General features: G+C 66.0%; 2 protein-coding genes and 1 long non-coding RNA gene across 4 annotated transcripts in view; 2 read left to right on the top strand and 1 right to left on the bottom strand.

Annotated features, from left to right (window-relative positions):
- The window catches only part of LSP1 (lymphocyte specific protein 1), a 36,997-nt gene extending 32,954 nt beyond the window's left edge, over positions 1-4,043 (top strand). Inside the window, exon 11 of the mRNA XM_086696527.1 lies at positions 3,592-4,043. The gene's annotated coding sequence lies outside the window, so the exon portion shown is untranslated. The remainder of the gene's footprint in view (positions 1-3,591) is intronic.
- Positions 159-8,762, bottom strand: PRR33 (proline rich 33). Of its 2 annotated transcripts, none has more exons than XM_086696526.1 (2): positions 7,415-8,762; positions 159-2,474 (listed from the first exon to the last, which is right to left on the bottom strand). In XM_086696526.1, the coding sequence occupies exon 2, from the start codon at positions 2,463-2,465 to the stop codon at positions 1,146-1,148; it is 1,320 nt and encodes a 439-aa protein (XP_086552652.1). In that variant the 5' UTR covers positions 2,466-2,474; positions 7,415-8,762; the 3' UTR covers positions 159-1,145. The 2 variants fall into 2 exon arrangements, with proteins under 2 accessions (XP_086552652.1, XP_086552651.1); XM_086696525.1 differs by lacking the exon at positions 7,415-8,762 and adding an exon at positions 6,925-7,396.
- LOC147571215 (uncharacterized) lies at positions 8,727-12,734 on the top strand. The gene is made up of 3 exons (XR_015247615.1): positions 8,727-8,971; positions 11,896-11,928; positions 12,103-12,734. It is a non-coding gene; the product is annotated as an uncharacterized LOC147571215 (long non-coding RNA).
- The last annotated feature ends 1,501 nt before the right edge of the window (positions 12,735-14,235 follow it).

A 14,235-nucleotide genomic window follows, 5' to 3' on the forward strand; every position in this document is an offset into this window, starting at 1 on the left:
CTGCTTTGTTACAGCTGCAAGGGCGGCCTGTGGGGACTGAATGCCCGGCCTTGGAGCTGGTCGGAACCCACACTTGGCTCGCTCTCCTACACCAGCCGGGGGCCCCTCCGGGGTCCACCACCCTGCCCATCACCTGGTGAAGAAACATGGCCCACTGCCGTGGTTAGACACACTTTATTAGTGGCCTGGGTCCCAGGATCCGTTTACAGCACCCATTATGCCCTGCGTGATGCAGCTGGCCGCCTACTGGCTGTCTCTTCCCCCCCTGAGTCCTGCACCCAGGCACCTCCGTGTCCCTCTGCCATCACTGCTCTGACCCCATCAGAGCCCTGGCCCCTGTCTCGAGTCAGTGGGGACTGCAGACGTGGGGGCCCCGAAGCCGCATGAGGCCTGGGGTCCCCTCCGCTGCCTCCCCTGCCCCGGGACCAAGGACACCTGTCCTTACCCAGCCATCGAAGCTGGGCCCCGCCCCCATCTCCCGCCAGCGAGCCCCCCTCACACCTTGCCCCCCCCCAGGCGGGGGAATCAGAGGCGGGCAACAAAAGGAGCTGAGCCTGTCCCCACATGTGTCAGGAACGACAGTCAAACCGCTGATGCAGCCTCTGGTGCCCGCGCACAACTGAGTCGCCCTGGCCAGCCCCGCTCTGCACAGCAAACATAAATCTGTCCCCCATCTTTCCCGGAGGGGCGGGGGGACCACAGAACCCAACCCCAGCATCCTCCCTGCCCTGCCGGCCCGCAGCCCCTCAGGAGCCCAGGCACCCCCCTGCACCCTTGCCCCGAGTCCCGAGCCATGGGCCCTGCTGTGCGGGGCCGACTCATCTACCCGCTGCCTCATCACTGAGTGTTCCTTCCTTCTTGCGCGTGATTTTACCCCGTTAGCCCCCATATATATTCTAACCCAGTGCAGACCCCTTCTCTGCCCCAGTCCATGCCGTGGAGACCGGCCTCCTCCCCGACCCCACCTGCCCCTGCCGCACCCCGCCACAGTCCTTCCTGCTGCAGCCTGTCCGTCCCGCACCTCCCGGCTGCCCGGTGTCCGTCCGGCCCTGGCGCCCTCTGCAGTGGCCGTGGCTCCCCAGCTGGACCCCCTGTCCCTCTTCTGTCCACACCACGGTCCTGGGCCCCGGTGCTGCCCTGACCGGTCACTGGAGCCTCCAGCCAGCTGCAGTCCGGTTGAAGTTCTTGGGCTTGGGGTTTAGGTCCACGACGCAGTGGACTGTAGGAGGCGGCCGGGCGGCTGCCTCCTGCAGCTTCCGGGCGTTGAATCGCGGCCTGCACAGGAAGGGCAGGCGGCCCAGGCCGGCCAGGGTACGAGCCCCATCCCTGGGCCCAGCCGGGCTGCCTTGGGACTTGGCCACTGACATGCGATACAGCACCGCGTCCCACATCCTGGAGGCCCGGGAGGCTGGGGGCCGGGACGCTGGGAGGGCGGGGGCTGTCACCTCTTGCCCCCCGCCCTCTGGGCTCTGCTCTGGCCCCGGGCACGGGGATGTTTCCGCCTCCTCCATCAGCTGCTTCTTGAGGCGCGTCCAGCCGCTCAGCCGGGGCCTCGGTGCAACTTTGGGGACAGGGTATGGGTGGGGGCCTGAGGGCGGGGCCGGGGACGAGGCCCCCCGGGGACTGGAGACCGCCTCGGCCTCAGCGGCAGGGCCAGCCACAGGGGGCTTCTCCACGGGCTCAGCTGAGGCCGGCCTGTGAGGCGAGGGTCCCGGTGAGCGGTAGGTGGGGACTATGGGCACCACAAGCCGAGTGCCACCCTCTCTGGGCACCAAGGCCTCAGGGCCAGGGCACTGAGGAGGGGGGGCCTCGGGGCAAGGACCGGCAGTCTGGGCCTCGGTGGGCAGAGGGCGGACGTGGGCCGCGGGGGCCGGGGGCTGGGCCCCAGGAGGGTACGGGACCGTGTCCTTGTCCTGCCCACCAGGCCCCCCATCTGGGGCCGTCTGGCAGGGCTCCGGGGTCCTGGCCTGTGGGGACGGCACGAGCCGGATGTGTACCTGGCTGACGTGGGTGGCCCCTGCTGTGGGGGCCGAGACCTGCGTGAAGCCGCTGGGGGACCGGGTGGGGTGCAGGGCCGGCGTCGTGAGCCGGAGCCCCGTGGCCTTGAAGTGGGCAGCCAGGCTCCTGTGCTGAGTGAAGCTGAAGGGGGCTGTGGACTTCTGCAGAGGCGATGCCACGTGCTGGATGACGGAGGGGTGGGGGGAGCGGGGCAGGGCGGGCACGGAGCGCGGGCCCTCCGCGGGGCGCGGGGCCGTTGGCTCCTGGTCGTGGCTGGCCTCACTCACGGGGGACAGGGAAGTGCGGAAAGCCCCCAGTGGCACGGGGGCCCCGCCCCCGGTCATCTTCTTCCGGGCAGCCTTCCTCAGAAGTTTCTGCAGACGAAGGTTGTCCTTGCCTGGCTTGGGCAGCAGGGGCGGCGGGGGTCCCGAGGGCCCCGGGGGGCACAGGCCGGCCACGATGAGCATCGTTGCACCCTGGGGTGGAGAGGGACAGCCGTCACAGGCCAGCCGTCCTCTCTGCCGGTGCCCCCCCCACCACCACCCCGAGGTGAGATAGGAGCTCCTGAGGCCCAGAGGGGTCACGGCCCGACCCTGACCATCAGAATCTCTGCTTCCCGAGCGCCCGGCACCTGCCAGGTGTGTCCCTAGCAAGTCTGTCCGCGTCCGCAGCTCTGTGGGGCGGCTCTGCCCCCAGCCGCTTCGGAGAGGAGCCCACGGAGGCCCGAGTGACTCGGTGGGTGACGGCCGAGGGCGCCGCCCGGGGGCACAGCCTAGACCGTGAGACCCGTGGACGGGCTCCAAGGGGGAGGCACGTGCTGGGCCGGCCGCCCGCCAGGGCAGGAAGAGCGCCCGCCCGCAGACGCGTGAGGGGCGCCACACCGTCGCCAGTCTGACCACAGGCTCGTCCACTGTGAGCCAGCGGTGAGGGTGGCGGCCAGAGGCTCAGGAAAGCTGAGGCTGCATCATCAGAGGTCGATTGGCCGGGAGGTGGGAGCAATTTTCGCTGAGCTACGCTAAATGGGATATTCCCGCAGACATCCTGGCTGGGGTGGTCCTGGCCAAGCCGCCCGCCCTGGTTTCTGGGCGCCACGTGCTCGCAAGGACGTTGACAAATGGCGTCTGGGCCAAGCCGGAGGCCGGCCGGTTTGTGGGAGGAAGGAGGCCCGGAGCTGCCGGCCTGTGGGGGCCGGCTCTGTCAGGCGGGAGCGGGTCTGCCTGGGGAGGGGCCTCAGGGGTCTGCCCGGGGTTCCCGCTCGGCTGTGCCTGCTTCAGGGGGCCCAGGACCCCAGGGACCGCGGGAGCTCGGGGGCAGCCAGGCTAGCGGGAGAGCAGGCGACGGGCACAGCTCCCTTCACCTTGAATCCCAAGTAGGCCCGCGGCCCCGGGGGGGCCCCGGTGTCAGGAAGCCAGCTTCCAAGGTGGAAGCGGACGTGGGGTTCCGGTGGCTGGAGCAGGGCGGCTGCTCCCGGGGGAGGGGGTGCCGTAGGCAGGGCCAGCGTGGCCACCAGAGACGGGCTGGAGACGTGGAGGGCGGGGGGTAGCCCCCTCCCCGGACCGAAGCCTGACACCCCCACCCCTGCCGGTGTTTCAGCTTTCCTGAGACTGCAGACAGCTCGGGCAGCACCCTCCGCCCTCGCAGGGGCGAGTCCAGCCAGACGCCCACCCCGGCCCTGCCATGGGAGCCACTGCCGTTGCCTGCCTGGCCTGCCCGCGCCCGGCCAACACCCACCACCATCGCCGTCTCTCTACTCCTCGACCCCCCGACCGCTCTCCCCTCCCGCTCTCTGACCCCCACTCTACCTCGCACAGCAGGGGCAGGAAAGGGACTCTCACTGGTGATTGACCAAAGGGGCCGCCCCCCCCCCCCCAGAGACCAAGAGTCCCCGAGGAAGGCCCAGCCTGGGCAGAGAGAGGACACGTGCTGGGGGACCTCCAGGTCGAGAGACACCAGCGCCTGCACCACATTCTCAGGCCCTGCCCCCTCCCTGCTCCCGGCTTGCAGCCTTGTCCTCCGTGTGCAATAAAGCTCCTTGTGTGTTCCAAGTGCTGGCTCTGTGTCCATAACTGGGGGGGAGCGACAAAGAAGAGGGCCAGCCCGGTGGGAAGTCCTCCCCAGCCCCTAGACAGTGGTAGGATCCAGAATCAGACACTCTGTCCTGTCCCATGGCCTTCTGCAGTATTAGACTCCGAGATCTGACGTGTGTGGTGGCTTAAGTTGGGGCGCATATGATGGGGGGGTTCAGTCTTCCTCTTCCAGAACATCTATGACGCTTCCCTCCTTGACTGGCCATATTAAATTTTACTGCACCCGAAACAGTGTGCATTTCTGATCTGTACCCCTAGACTGTGAACTCCCTGAAAACAAGACCCACCTTGGGGTCATCCCCCATTCCAGCACCTGGGAGGTGCTCAGTGAAGATTTGGTGGGTGGACAGATGTGGTCCATGTGGATGGACGGATGGATGGATGGATGGATGGATGGATGGACGGACAGACGGATGGATGGATGGATGGATGGATGGATGGATGGATGAGTGGATGGATGGACGAATGGATGGGTGGAGGGATGGATGGATGGATGAGTGGATGGATGGATGAGTGCATGGATGGATGGATGGATGGATGAGTGGATGGATGGATGGATGGATGGATGGATGAGTGGATGGATGGATGGATGGATGGATGGATGGATGAGTGGATGGATGGATGGATGAGTGGATGGATGGATGGATGAGTGGATGGATGGACGAATGGATGGGTGGAGGGATGGATGGATGAATGAGTGGATGGATGGACAAATGGATGGACGGATGGATAGATGGATGGATGAGTGCATGGATGGATGGATGGATGGATGAGTGGATGGATGGATGGATGGATGGATGAGTGGATGGATGGACGAATGGATGGGTGGAGGGATGGATGGATGGATGAGTGGAGGGATGGATGGATGGATGAATGGATGGATGGACAAATGGATGGATGGATGGATAGATGGATGGATGAGTGCATGGATGGATGGATGGATGGATGAGTGGATGGATGGATGGATGGATGGATGAGTGGATGGACGAATGGATGGATGGACGAATGGATGGACAGACGGGTGGATGGATGGATGGATGGATGGACGAATGGGCCAGTGGAGGGATGATAGGTGGAAGGGTGGATGGACAGATATGGATGATGGATGATGGGTGAAGGAGTGGAGGGATGGATAGGGGGGTGGACTGATGTATAAATAGCAAGATGGGTGGATGAATCTTGGCTAATGGATAGATGGATTGATAGAGGATAGACGGGTACATGGGTGGATGTACAGAAGGTAGTTGGACAGAAAAACCATTGTATGGACAGGAGATGGAAGAAGCGATGGAGAGGCAGTCAGATCAATGCGTGCTGCATGGGTAGTAGGTGGCTGGCTGGCTGGCTGGGTGTGTTGGTGGGCACATGGATGATGGCTGGATGGACAGTGGAAGGGAGGAAAGAAGGTAGCGAATGTGAGCACGGATGGGAACAAACAGGTGGGTGGGTGAACGGACCAGTGTGTGAAGGCGGAGACAGGGCGGAGGGTGTGCTCCCCAGCCCTGGGCCCGCACCCAGATCTGACATTGGGCTCTGCTGCCCTTGTTGTCTGGGGAACCCAGTGAAGAGCAGGACCACTGGACCTTTGGCGTTCTAGGTCTGGCTCTGCTGGGAACCTCCATTTTCAGAAGTCTGTGATTAAAATCGGCCTGCCTCCTGGAGGATGGAGTAAATACGGACCAGTCAGGAGCATTAACGCTCCACCAAGCCACAGCCATCTTTTCTTACCACGGCCCACCTTGGAGACTGTCCAGGGCCGTGCTCTGCCAGCCGGGGCGCATCTCCCAGCGGGCACGCCACGTCCTCCCTCCCCACCCAGCGGGATGGCACATCAGCCAAGGGGAGCGGCAGAGGCGGCTGCAAAGCCCATGGCGGTACAGTGAGCCGGGGTCAGAGCGGATGACGCCACGGGATGAGAGGCGGCGGGTGGGGTGGACGGTGCCAGGAAGCCAGACGGCCACACTGCCCTGACCCACCCCGGCCCTCTCAGGAGCCTCGCACCCCAGCCCAGCCTCGGGGACGGGGACCCAGGGCTTGTCTCCTCTGAGTATCTCCAAGCCCGCTACCGCCATGACGTAAGACCCTGCCTCTCAGAGACTGCGGGTCGGGGCCTGCGCGCCAGAAGGGTCCAGAGGTTCAGAAGGGCTCCTGCCCAAGGGGAACCTGGACTGGGATACCCAGGCACTGCCCCTCTGCCATCGGTCCCGCCTGCCCGAGAGCCCCACCCCGGCGCAGAACTCCAGCCCCGCATGCGGGAGGCGGAACAGACCAGTGATCTGGTAAAGAGGCACCCAGGCTGGTGGGGCCGCAGACGCATGGGGCTGTGGCAGGACCGTCTCTGAAGTGCTGCGTCAGCCGCTTCTATCTGGGGCCTGGCAGAGCCCAAGCCCATGGGGCTGGCACCAGTGTGGGTGCCCAGGACCTGTTCAAGGTCCCTCGGGCCCCACCACCCCACCCGTGCAAACCGGGGCCCGGACCAGACTGAGGGGCCCCGCTCTCCCCCGCCACCCTAGGGTCCCCCTGAAGGGTAGCTGGAGCCAAACTGCCCTGGGGCCGCCTCTCCCTGTCCCGGCTTCCTCCCTGCTCTGTGGCCTCGCTCAGCACCTCCGGCTTTGGAAGCCACCCCCACCGCCCCTGGGCCCAGGGCCTGCGTGGTCAGTTCTCAAACCCTCTCTGGGGTTGAGACCCATCCTCCTCCCCGACCAGGGCTGGGCCCCCCTTCTCCCTTGCCCCCACCCCGGGACCCCAGACCCCCTCCAGCCCTCCGGGGAGGCCCCTGCCCTGCCCCTCTCCTCCCACCCCTGCCCGGCCAGGCCAGGTGGACCGGGGTGTGGATTACCTGTCGAAGGTTCTCGGAGGCCTGCGGCCTGTCCAGCAGAGCCTGCTCAATGCTGTCCGGCCGCACCACGGGCCTGGTGCCCTGAGGGGGAGGTCACGGATACCCAAAATAAAACCTGTGCTGTTCCTCCTCTGACCTCAGCGCCCGTTCTCTGGCTCGGCCCGTTCACGGGAGAGCACCTGCCAGGGGCCGAGGCCACTGAGTGGGCGGCCACCCTCCTCTGCTGGCCGAGGAGGGCCACTGCAGGGCCTGGGCGTGCCCGTCGGCAGGTGCCGCTCCTAAGAGCGGCAAGGGGCAGCGGGTGGCTCCCGGGAGCAAGGTGGTCTGAGCGGGGCTGGGTGTGCACGGGGTTTCCTCGACCAAGCCCCAGCACAGCCTACAGACAAGGCCGAATGGTCCCGAACGTGCTGTCCCCACGAGTGTGCCCACGTCTGGGGGGGCAGGGGGTGGTGAGGACCCAGAGGAGCCAGCCTGAGAAGGGAAACCTTACCACAGGAAAGAGGCCACGGCGGCCCCCGGGAGCCTCGTGGGGCCCTCCCTAGAAGTGAGTCTTCAGGTGGCCCCGCTGGGCAGGGTTGGCCAAGGGTCAGCTGTATGTGGCCCCCCGAAACCCTGGCCCATCCGAGGATCTGGGCAGCTTGGGAGACAGCATCAGACGGCAGGAACAAAATCAGACGGGAACGGGGGGCAGGGGGCAGGGGTGTCCCCAGTAACTCCAGCCTCCGCGAGGCAGGAGGGAGAGGGTCCCTGCCTCCCCCTGCTGTGTGACAGTGGGCATGCCTCTCCTGTCGTGGGTCCCTGTGGCCTTATCTCCGACTTGCAGGGATTGAATGAGGTGCCAGCGGAAGCCTTCGGGAAGCTTCTGAGGCCCCAGAGCAGGCAGAGAGCTGGGGGCTGGGGCGTGCGAGCCCCCCGACGTCCTTGACCGGAAGCCTCCTCTGGGTCTCCCCAGGGCTCACCCCGGTCCTGCGCACCGAGCAGACCCCACCGTCGGTGCTCCTCCCTTGCCTGGAGCCCTCGGGTCTGGAAGGAGGTGCCGGCCCGCTCTGACCCCTCTTCGTGTCTCGGTTTCCCTAATCCGAGGGTCAGGCCCGTCGGAGCTCGTGGCCTTGCCAGCTAGTGAGGGGGCCATCGGAGGCCCGGGAAAGGTGTCTGCCGGGCGGATGGTGCCATCTGGAGTTCTGTGGACAGAACGGCCAGGCTCCACGGGCACGTGGCGGGGCCCGCCCTGAGCGGCACACTGAGTGTGGCCTCGGGGAGAGAGGACCCCGGGGCCTGGACCCCCAGACGGCGGCTCCCAGGCTGAAGGAAGCGGTATGGCCCCGGTCGCTGGGGGAGACCCAGCAGGACCGTCAGCAGTCGAGACCCTGTTTGGGCTGTTTCTTCTCTCACCCGTCTGTCCTGTGCCCCGACAGCACCCACGCGAGAGCCAGGCCTGGTCACTAAGTGGGGCGCAGACAGGACAGAGGCCTGGCTGAGGACGCCCAGAGCCCTGCTCTCCACGGTGGTCTCTGGGACGCCGGGCCGCGTGCTCCGATGGAGGACACGGGTGGGCCCGGGGCAAAGTGCCCACGCCCCAGACACCGTGGGGGGCGGGGGGCAGCTGGACTGGGGGAGTCAGGGCCCCCGTCTGGGACCCCACAGCAGCCTGGCCCAGAGAGGGCCTTGGCTGCATCCCTGGGGCCACCCCGTCCCTCCCGTCACCCCTCCTCAGCCCATCGAGAATGTGCCCGCTGTCGGGGGAGTAAAAATAGAAGCTGACACTTCCCGGGGAGGAGGGTGGACCTTGCCTCCGTCTCCAGACACGTCCCCTACATCCGCGCCTCCTCAGGCCTCCTCCTCTGCTGTTCCTATACTTGGTAAGGGGCCTGTGTGGGCACGGCCCCTTCCCGCCTGCCCCACATGCCCGGCCACCCAGCCCCTGGCCAATGGGCTGCTGGGAAAGATCAAATGTCACTATAACATGAGGGCGTGAGCTGAGCGGGCAGTGCCTGAGCCGGTCCTGTCCACAGGGAGCTCTAACCCTTCTCTCCAGACTCAGCCACAGGTCGGTATGGCCCAGGGCTGGGCGGGGCCGGCCCGGCATTTGAGGCACGTCTTGGGTCCCGGGGTGCTGAGAGGGGCCAGGCCGTCGTGTTCGCACATGTCTCAGCTCCGAGCGTGGCGGCCTGGAGAGCCCACGAAGACAGCCCAGGGTCCCAAGGGTGCTGGCGCAGAGGGCGATGCTCTCTGGACGTGGGGGAAGCCACTCTGAACGGGAACGCGACAGCCGGGGTGGCCCGAGGAGGAAGGTGGGGGCTCCCTGGAAGGAACGGGGCAGAGGGCTGGACAGAGGTGCCCAGGAAGGGCACTGCCCACAGCCCCGAGGGCCCCCGGGCGCCGTTTCCTGCCCCCCCCCCCCCAGCCCCGGCCCATCTGGGCCTTTCCCCGGGGACTCCAATAAGCTGAGGGCACCAAGGCCAGCCCCTCGCACAAGCCGGGGGTTCTTGGCCTCAATCAGTCATTGCCTCCAATCCTGGCATTTATAGAGACGAACACGTCGGGGGGCTTGTGTAATTCATCCCCAGGGGCAGCTCCGTGAGGAGGGGAGGCCGGGACCCTCGCAGCCCCAGGGGCACCTCCCAGAGGTCAAGGACAGGGGCAGACGGGCCCAGGCAGGGGGCGCAGTGGGGACCTGGGCCTCTGTCCTCGCAGGGTGGAGGGCATGCTCCTCAGGGCCCCACCCTGCTCCTTGCCCTCCGCCTCCCCTGCCCCATGCCGTGGGCTCAGCTACCCTCCTGACTTCACCCAGACCGGGCGCCCGCACCTGCTGGTGTCCTCAGCCACCGGGGGAGGCCGGGCCAGGAGCCACTGCAGGATACGGTGGGGGCCCAGCCGGGGAGTGGTGACGCGGCCGGGGGCCCACAGCCAGTGAGGACAGGGCCTCCCACCTTTCCCACCCTATCTCGTCACCTGGGAAGAGAGAAGGGGTTATGTGTCTCCAAGGAGGTCTGACCTCAGGGGCTATTTTCACTGTCGCCCCCGCTGAGGGATGGGCTTCCTTCCCAGCTGTCGAAATGCCGTCCCTGCCCTCTGGCACCCCCCACCTTGGCCCCTCCCCGACAGACAGTGAGGTGAGGGGACAGAGCAGCCCTGTGATGTGTCCTTCAGGGCTCCCCTGGCCAGAGGGGCAGGATGAAGGAGAAGCATCAGCTTCCCCCGGGAGAGTGAGACTTTGCCAGGGGCTTGCGGGCACCCTGCCTGGGGATACGGGGGTCCTCCTGGGCACCCCCTTGGACACCAGCCCAGAAGGCAGGAAGGCAAGATGCAGGAGGTCAGGCGGGCCTGGGACACCTGCGGGGGCTGGCGGGGAGCTGGCCAGGAGGAGACCTGAGCTCCGCGGCTGCCCTCTCAGCCCCCCTCCCAGCGTCTTGGGTTTCTGGGCAGAGGTGTCTTGGCTGATTTGGGTGCCTATTTCTGGACACCTCAGCTGCCACTGGCTCCTTAAAAATAACCGGCCCCTGGGCTCAGGCCACACCAGCCCCCACTTGAGGCTGCCAACAGGTGTAGGGCCCTGGCCGGGTCGAGGGGGGGCCAGCAGGGCGAGGCCCCGGGCTCTCATGGAGCCTCCCATCCTAGAGAGTGGCCCCCGGTGGGCTGGGGTGCTGGGGACAGGGCCCACGGGGAGAGACCGGGCCCGGGAACAGGGAGAGACCCCAGCCGCACACGAGGCGGGAGGCTGTAACCGGAGGGGGCGGCCGAGCCCTCTTCCAGGGAAGAGCCACGCGCTTCCCCGGGCTGGGGTGGGGGGAGCAGGGATCTGTGGGTTAATTCTGCACGGAGCTTAAATTGCTCTGGGAAAATTAACATTCTTGACAGAGGCTTCGGAAAACTGTTCCCACCTTAGCGCTGTGATGCTCAGGCCTCCTCGGATGATGAGCTTGTGTTTTCTTATACGCAGCTCCCTGGGGGGGCACGGCTATTGTCTTCCACTAAGCTGTGATATGTTGTCATGAACTTTGTGTTTTAAAACCCCGGGCCAACAGTGTGATACAGCTGCTCAGAGCGTTCCCAGGCCCCGGGCCGCCTCAGGCGTGTGCGGCGGCCAGCTCACGGAAAGAGGGTCCCTGAGCGCACTGGCCTGGCGCGGGCCGCACCTGCACACGTGAGCTTCCCTGCAGACATTGACAAATTCAAGAGCGTCCGAGGGGCCTGGGAAAGCAGGCCGGGGAGGGCCAGCCAGATGGGGCCGCCACTCCGTTCGCGCTCGGGCCCCGGGCTGGGGGCACGCGGCCGCGGCCAGATCCCGTCCCCGTGAGCTCGGGGGGAGGTGGGGAGACGAGAAGACGGAACGGCTCGTACGTTCTTGTGATTTGGAGAGAGGGGGCTGCACAGGGCCCTGGGGGTGCCCAGGGCACCCCAGAAGGAAGACGTGGGGTCCCTGCAGGAAAGCATCAATGGGGAAAGGGAGCTTGGAGCTCACACCAGGAGAGGCTGTCACAGGGATGGCGGGGGCCAGGCACACACACTGGGGGAGCTGGGCTCTGTAATCTAGGGGCTCCTGGGGAGCCCCCCGACCTCGGCCCAAAGGCACAGCCCATCATGAAGCGGGTTTTGAGTCCGCGTCAGCAGGGTTTCCCTGCTGTCCAAAGCAGCCTAGACGCCCCTCCTCGGGGAGTGCTATACAGAGGATGTCGGCCCTGGGTGGGGGTGGACGCCACGACCTTCCAGCATCCCGTCCAACTCTGCGATTCCAAGCTCCAGGCTGGAGCCGGGGCAGGAAGGGGGGCAGGGTGGGAGCAGAGTCCGGCGAGGAGGGCTGTGGGGGCCTGGTGAGGAGGCCCGCCCAAGGCCGGACACTTGGCCTCCACCCTGTCCTTGGACGTCCCCTCACACCCCCAGCCCTAAGAGCCCAGCGCTCGCCCACGCCAGCACTCCTAGACCAAGGCCTTCCTGACTCTCGTCTTGTTCCCCCCCCCCCCCGCCCCACAGAAACAACCCTCCCACCATGTCGGACGAGGAAGTGTGAGTACCAGTCTGAGTAGCTGCCCGCCCCGTGTGGGCCCCTGGACCTGAGCTGTGTTCAGAGGCCAGAGGACCTGCTGGTGTTTGTTACGAGCCGCTGAGTGAAAGCCCACCTCACCCGTTCTCTCTCTCTCTCCCCCCCCTTCTCTCTTTCTTACCCTCTACCCCCAACAGTGAGCAGGTGGAGGGTAAGTGTCAAACGGTCTCCTCTCTGCGTCCACCCCAGACGGAAAGCTCACACTTGAGGCAGGCCCGTCCAACTGTTGACAACGTGGCTGTCCTTGGGGACCCCTGGCGGGGAACCCCAAGAAGCGTCACGGTCCGCGGCGGGTGGGACCCCCTCTGAACATGGGCTCCCCACTCCCGCCCCTGCGGCTGGGACCCCCCTCTTTCTCCAAGATCATGTCCCCGAGATGTGGTCACATGAAAACCCTGCCCCGTATGCCCAGCCTGTCCCGCTGGCTCTCCGGCGCGGCATCCGGGAGGGGGTCCCGGGCCCTGGCCGCCCCTTCAAGCTCACCCAGCAGGACCTGGGTGCCCCAGCACCAGATCCCCCAGCCCTGCGGGCTTTTCTCCCCTGGAGCTGGCAGTCTCCTCGGGGTCCCCGGTCCCCATCCTCAGGGTTCCGGGGCTGGGGCAGCTGGCTCCGGGCCCCCCGCCCCCTGCTGACACGGCCCCTGTGTTCTACCCCATTGCAGAGCATTACGAGGAAGAAGGTAACTCTGGGAGCCCCGCATGCCCCCCACCCTGACCCAGCGGCCCCGCCGCCCCTTAGCTCAGAACCTCTGCTTGCGGCTCGGCCTCACCCGCCCTGGACTTCGGCTCCCGGAGCCTGTCCGTCGGTTAACTGTGTGTCTCATCATTAACTACTCTCCGATGTCCCTGCTGACCTCCCATCTCTTAATCCACTAATAGAAAATCCTTCGTTCCTGCACATCCCGGTGGTGCTGCAGGGACTGAGCTGACACGTGCCGGTTAAGACTCACCCTCACCTACATCAAGGGCCGGGTGGTGCGGACCCTGCTTGTCCCTCTCTCTGTCTCCGTCTCTGTCCCCGTGTCTCCGTCTCTGTCTCTCGCTCTCTCCATCTGACTCTTTCTCTCTGTCTGTCTCTGTCTCTCCCTCTCTCTGCCTCTGTCTCTCTCCCTGTCTCTGTGTCCCTGTCTCTCTCAGCATCCCCGTCTTGGGGCATAAGCTTCGGGCCGATCTGGAGCCCCCTCCCTCGCTTGGGCTGGCATCTGGGGGGGAGGCCCGCGGTCGTGCCTGGGTGGGTGCGGAACAAAGGGGTGCCGCGGCACCCGGGAACCGTGCGGGAGGCGTCCCCACACCCTCACCAGGCTGGGCCGTGAGGCGCTCTGGGTGCTATGTTCTATGTTTTGAACATGTTTTGAAAACACTTCGCTAGCCTAACAACGTAAGCAAAACGTTTCTTTTTGTGCCAAAAAAGGTGGAAAGACTCCTCTCTGAGTGGGACGCATGGTCCTGGGGAACTGCCCCTTGGTCCTGGGGAACTGCCCCTTCCCCAGCGAAGGCTCCCCTGCCCCCATTTCCGCCAAAACCCTCCCACACAGACACCCCCGTGTTGGGGCAGGCGGGCGGCCGCAGTCCCACGACCCCAAGGAGGCAGCAAAGGGCCCGAGGGTGCTCACGGGACAGAGGCAGAGTCCAGGCCCAGGTCTCCCGGGCTCACCACCTCCAGCCTGGAGCACCCACTGCCCCTCCTCCCCGAGGGCCCCCTCCCACCACTGCTCATGCTCCCCCCTAATGACTGTCCTTGTTCCCTCCTGTCCCGCGGCTCCCACCTCAGAAGAGGCCCAGGAGGAAGGTAAGTGGGGTCCAGGAGCCCGGCCCCCGCGACACCCTCAGCCCTTCTGCCCCCCGCGTGTCCCCACCCCCTAAGGACGTGCCGTGTGCTCTTGGCCTAACCTCTCCTCTCTCCTCCCGCCGCCCGCACGCCAGGCGCCCCTCCACCCGCAGAAGTCCATAAAGAAGGTACGAAGACACAGGACTTCTGGTCCCCATGTGGGGCCCGGGTCTGGCTGGAGCCCACGCAGGGCGGGGGAGAGGGCGGGGAGGCAGCGAGGTGCCAGCCAGCAAAGGACTCCCACATGTGGCCCTAACATCACCCACTAACCTTGGCCAACGCTTAACCAGAGAGGGGGGTCCCCGGGGCCACGCACCCTGTGAGAGGCAGGGCTGCCGATGGGCCTCAGGCCCCGGCACAGGGAGACCGGGTCAGTGGAGGCCTGGCCTCACCGTCCCTGGAAATATCCCTCCCCTGAGGGTGGGTAACCGAGAGCCCACGGC

This window comes from Puma concolor, unplaced genomic scaffold, assembly GCF_028749965.1.
Source record: "Puma concolor isolate L17-30 unplaced genomic scaffold, mPumCon1.1.hap2 unalloc_scaffold_40, whole genome shotgun sequence".
NCBI classification, from domain to species: Eukaryota; Metazoa; Chordata; class Mammalia; order Carnivora; family Felidae; genus Puma; species Puma concolor.

Bases quoted from the DNA above. Each gene is read 5' to 3' on its own strand.
- PRR33 (XM_086696526.1), bottom strand. From the start codon at position 2,465: ATGCTCATCGTGGCCGGCCTGTGCCCCCCGGGGCCCTCGGGACCCCCG.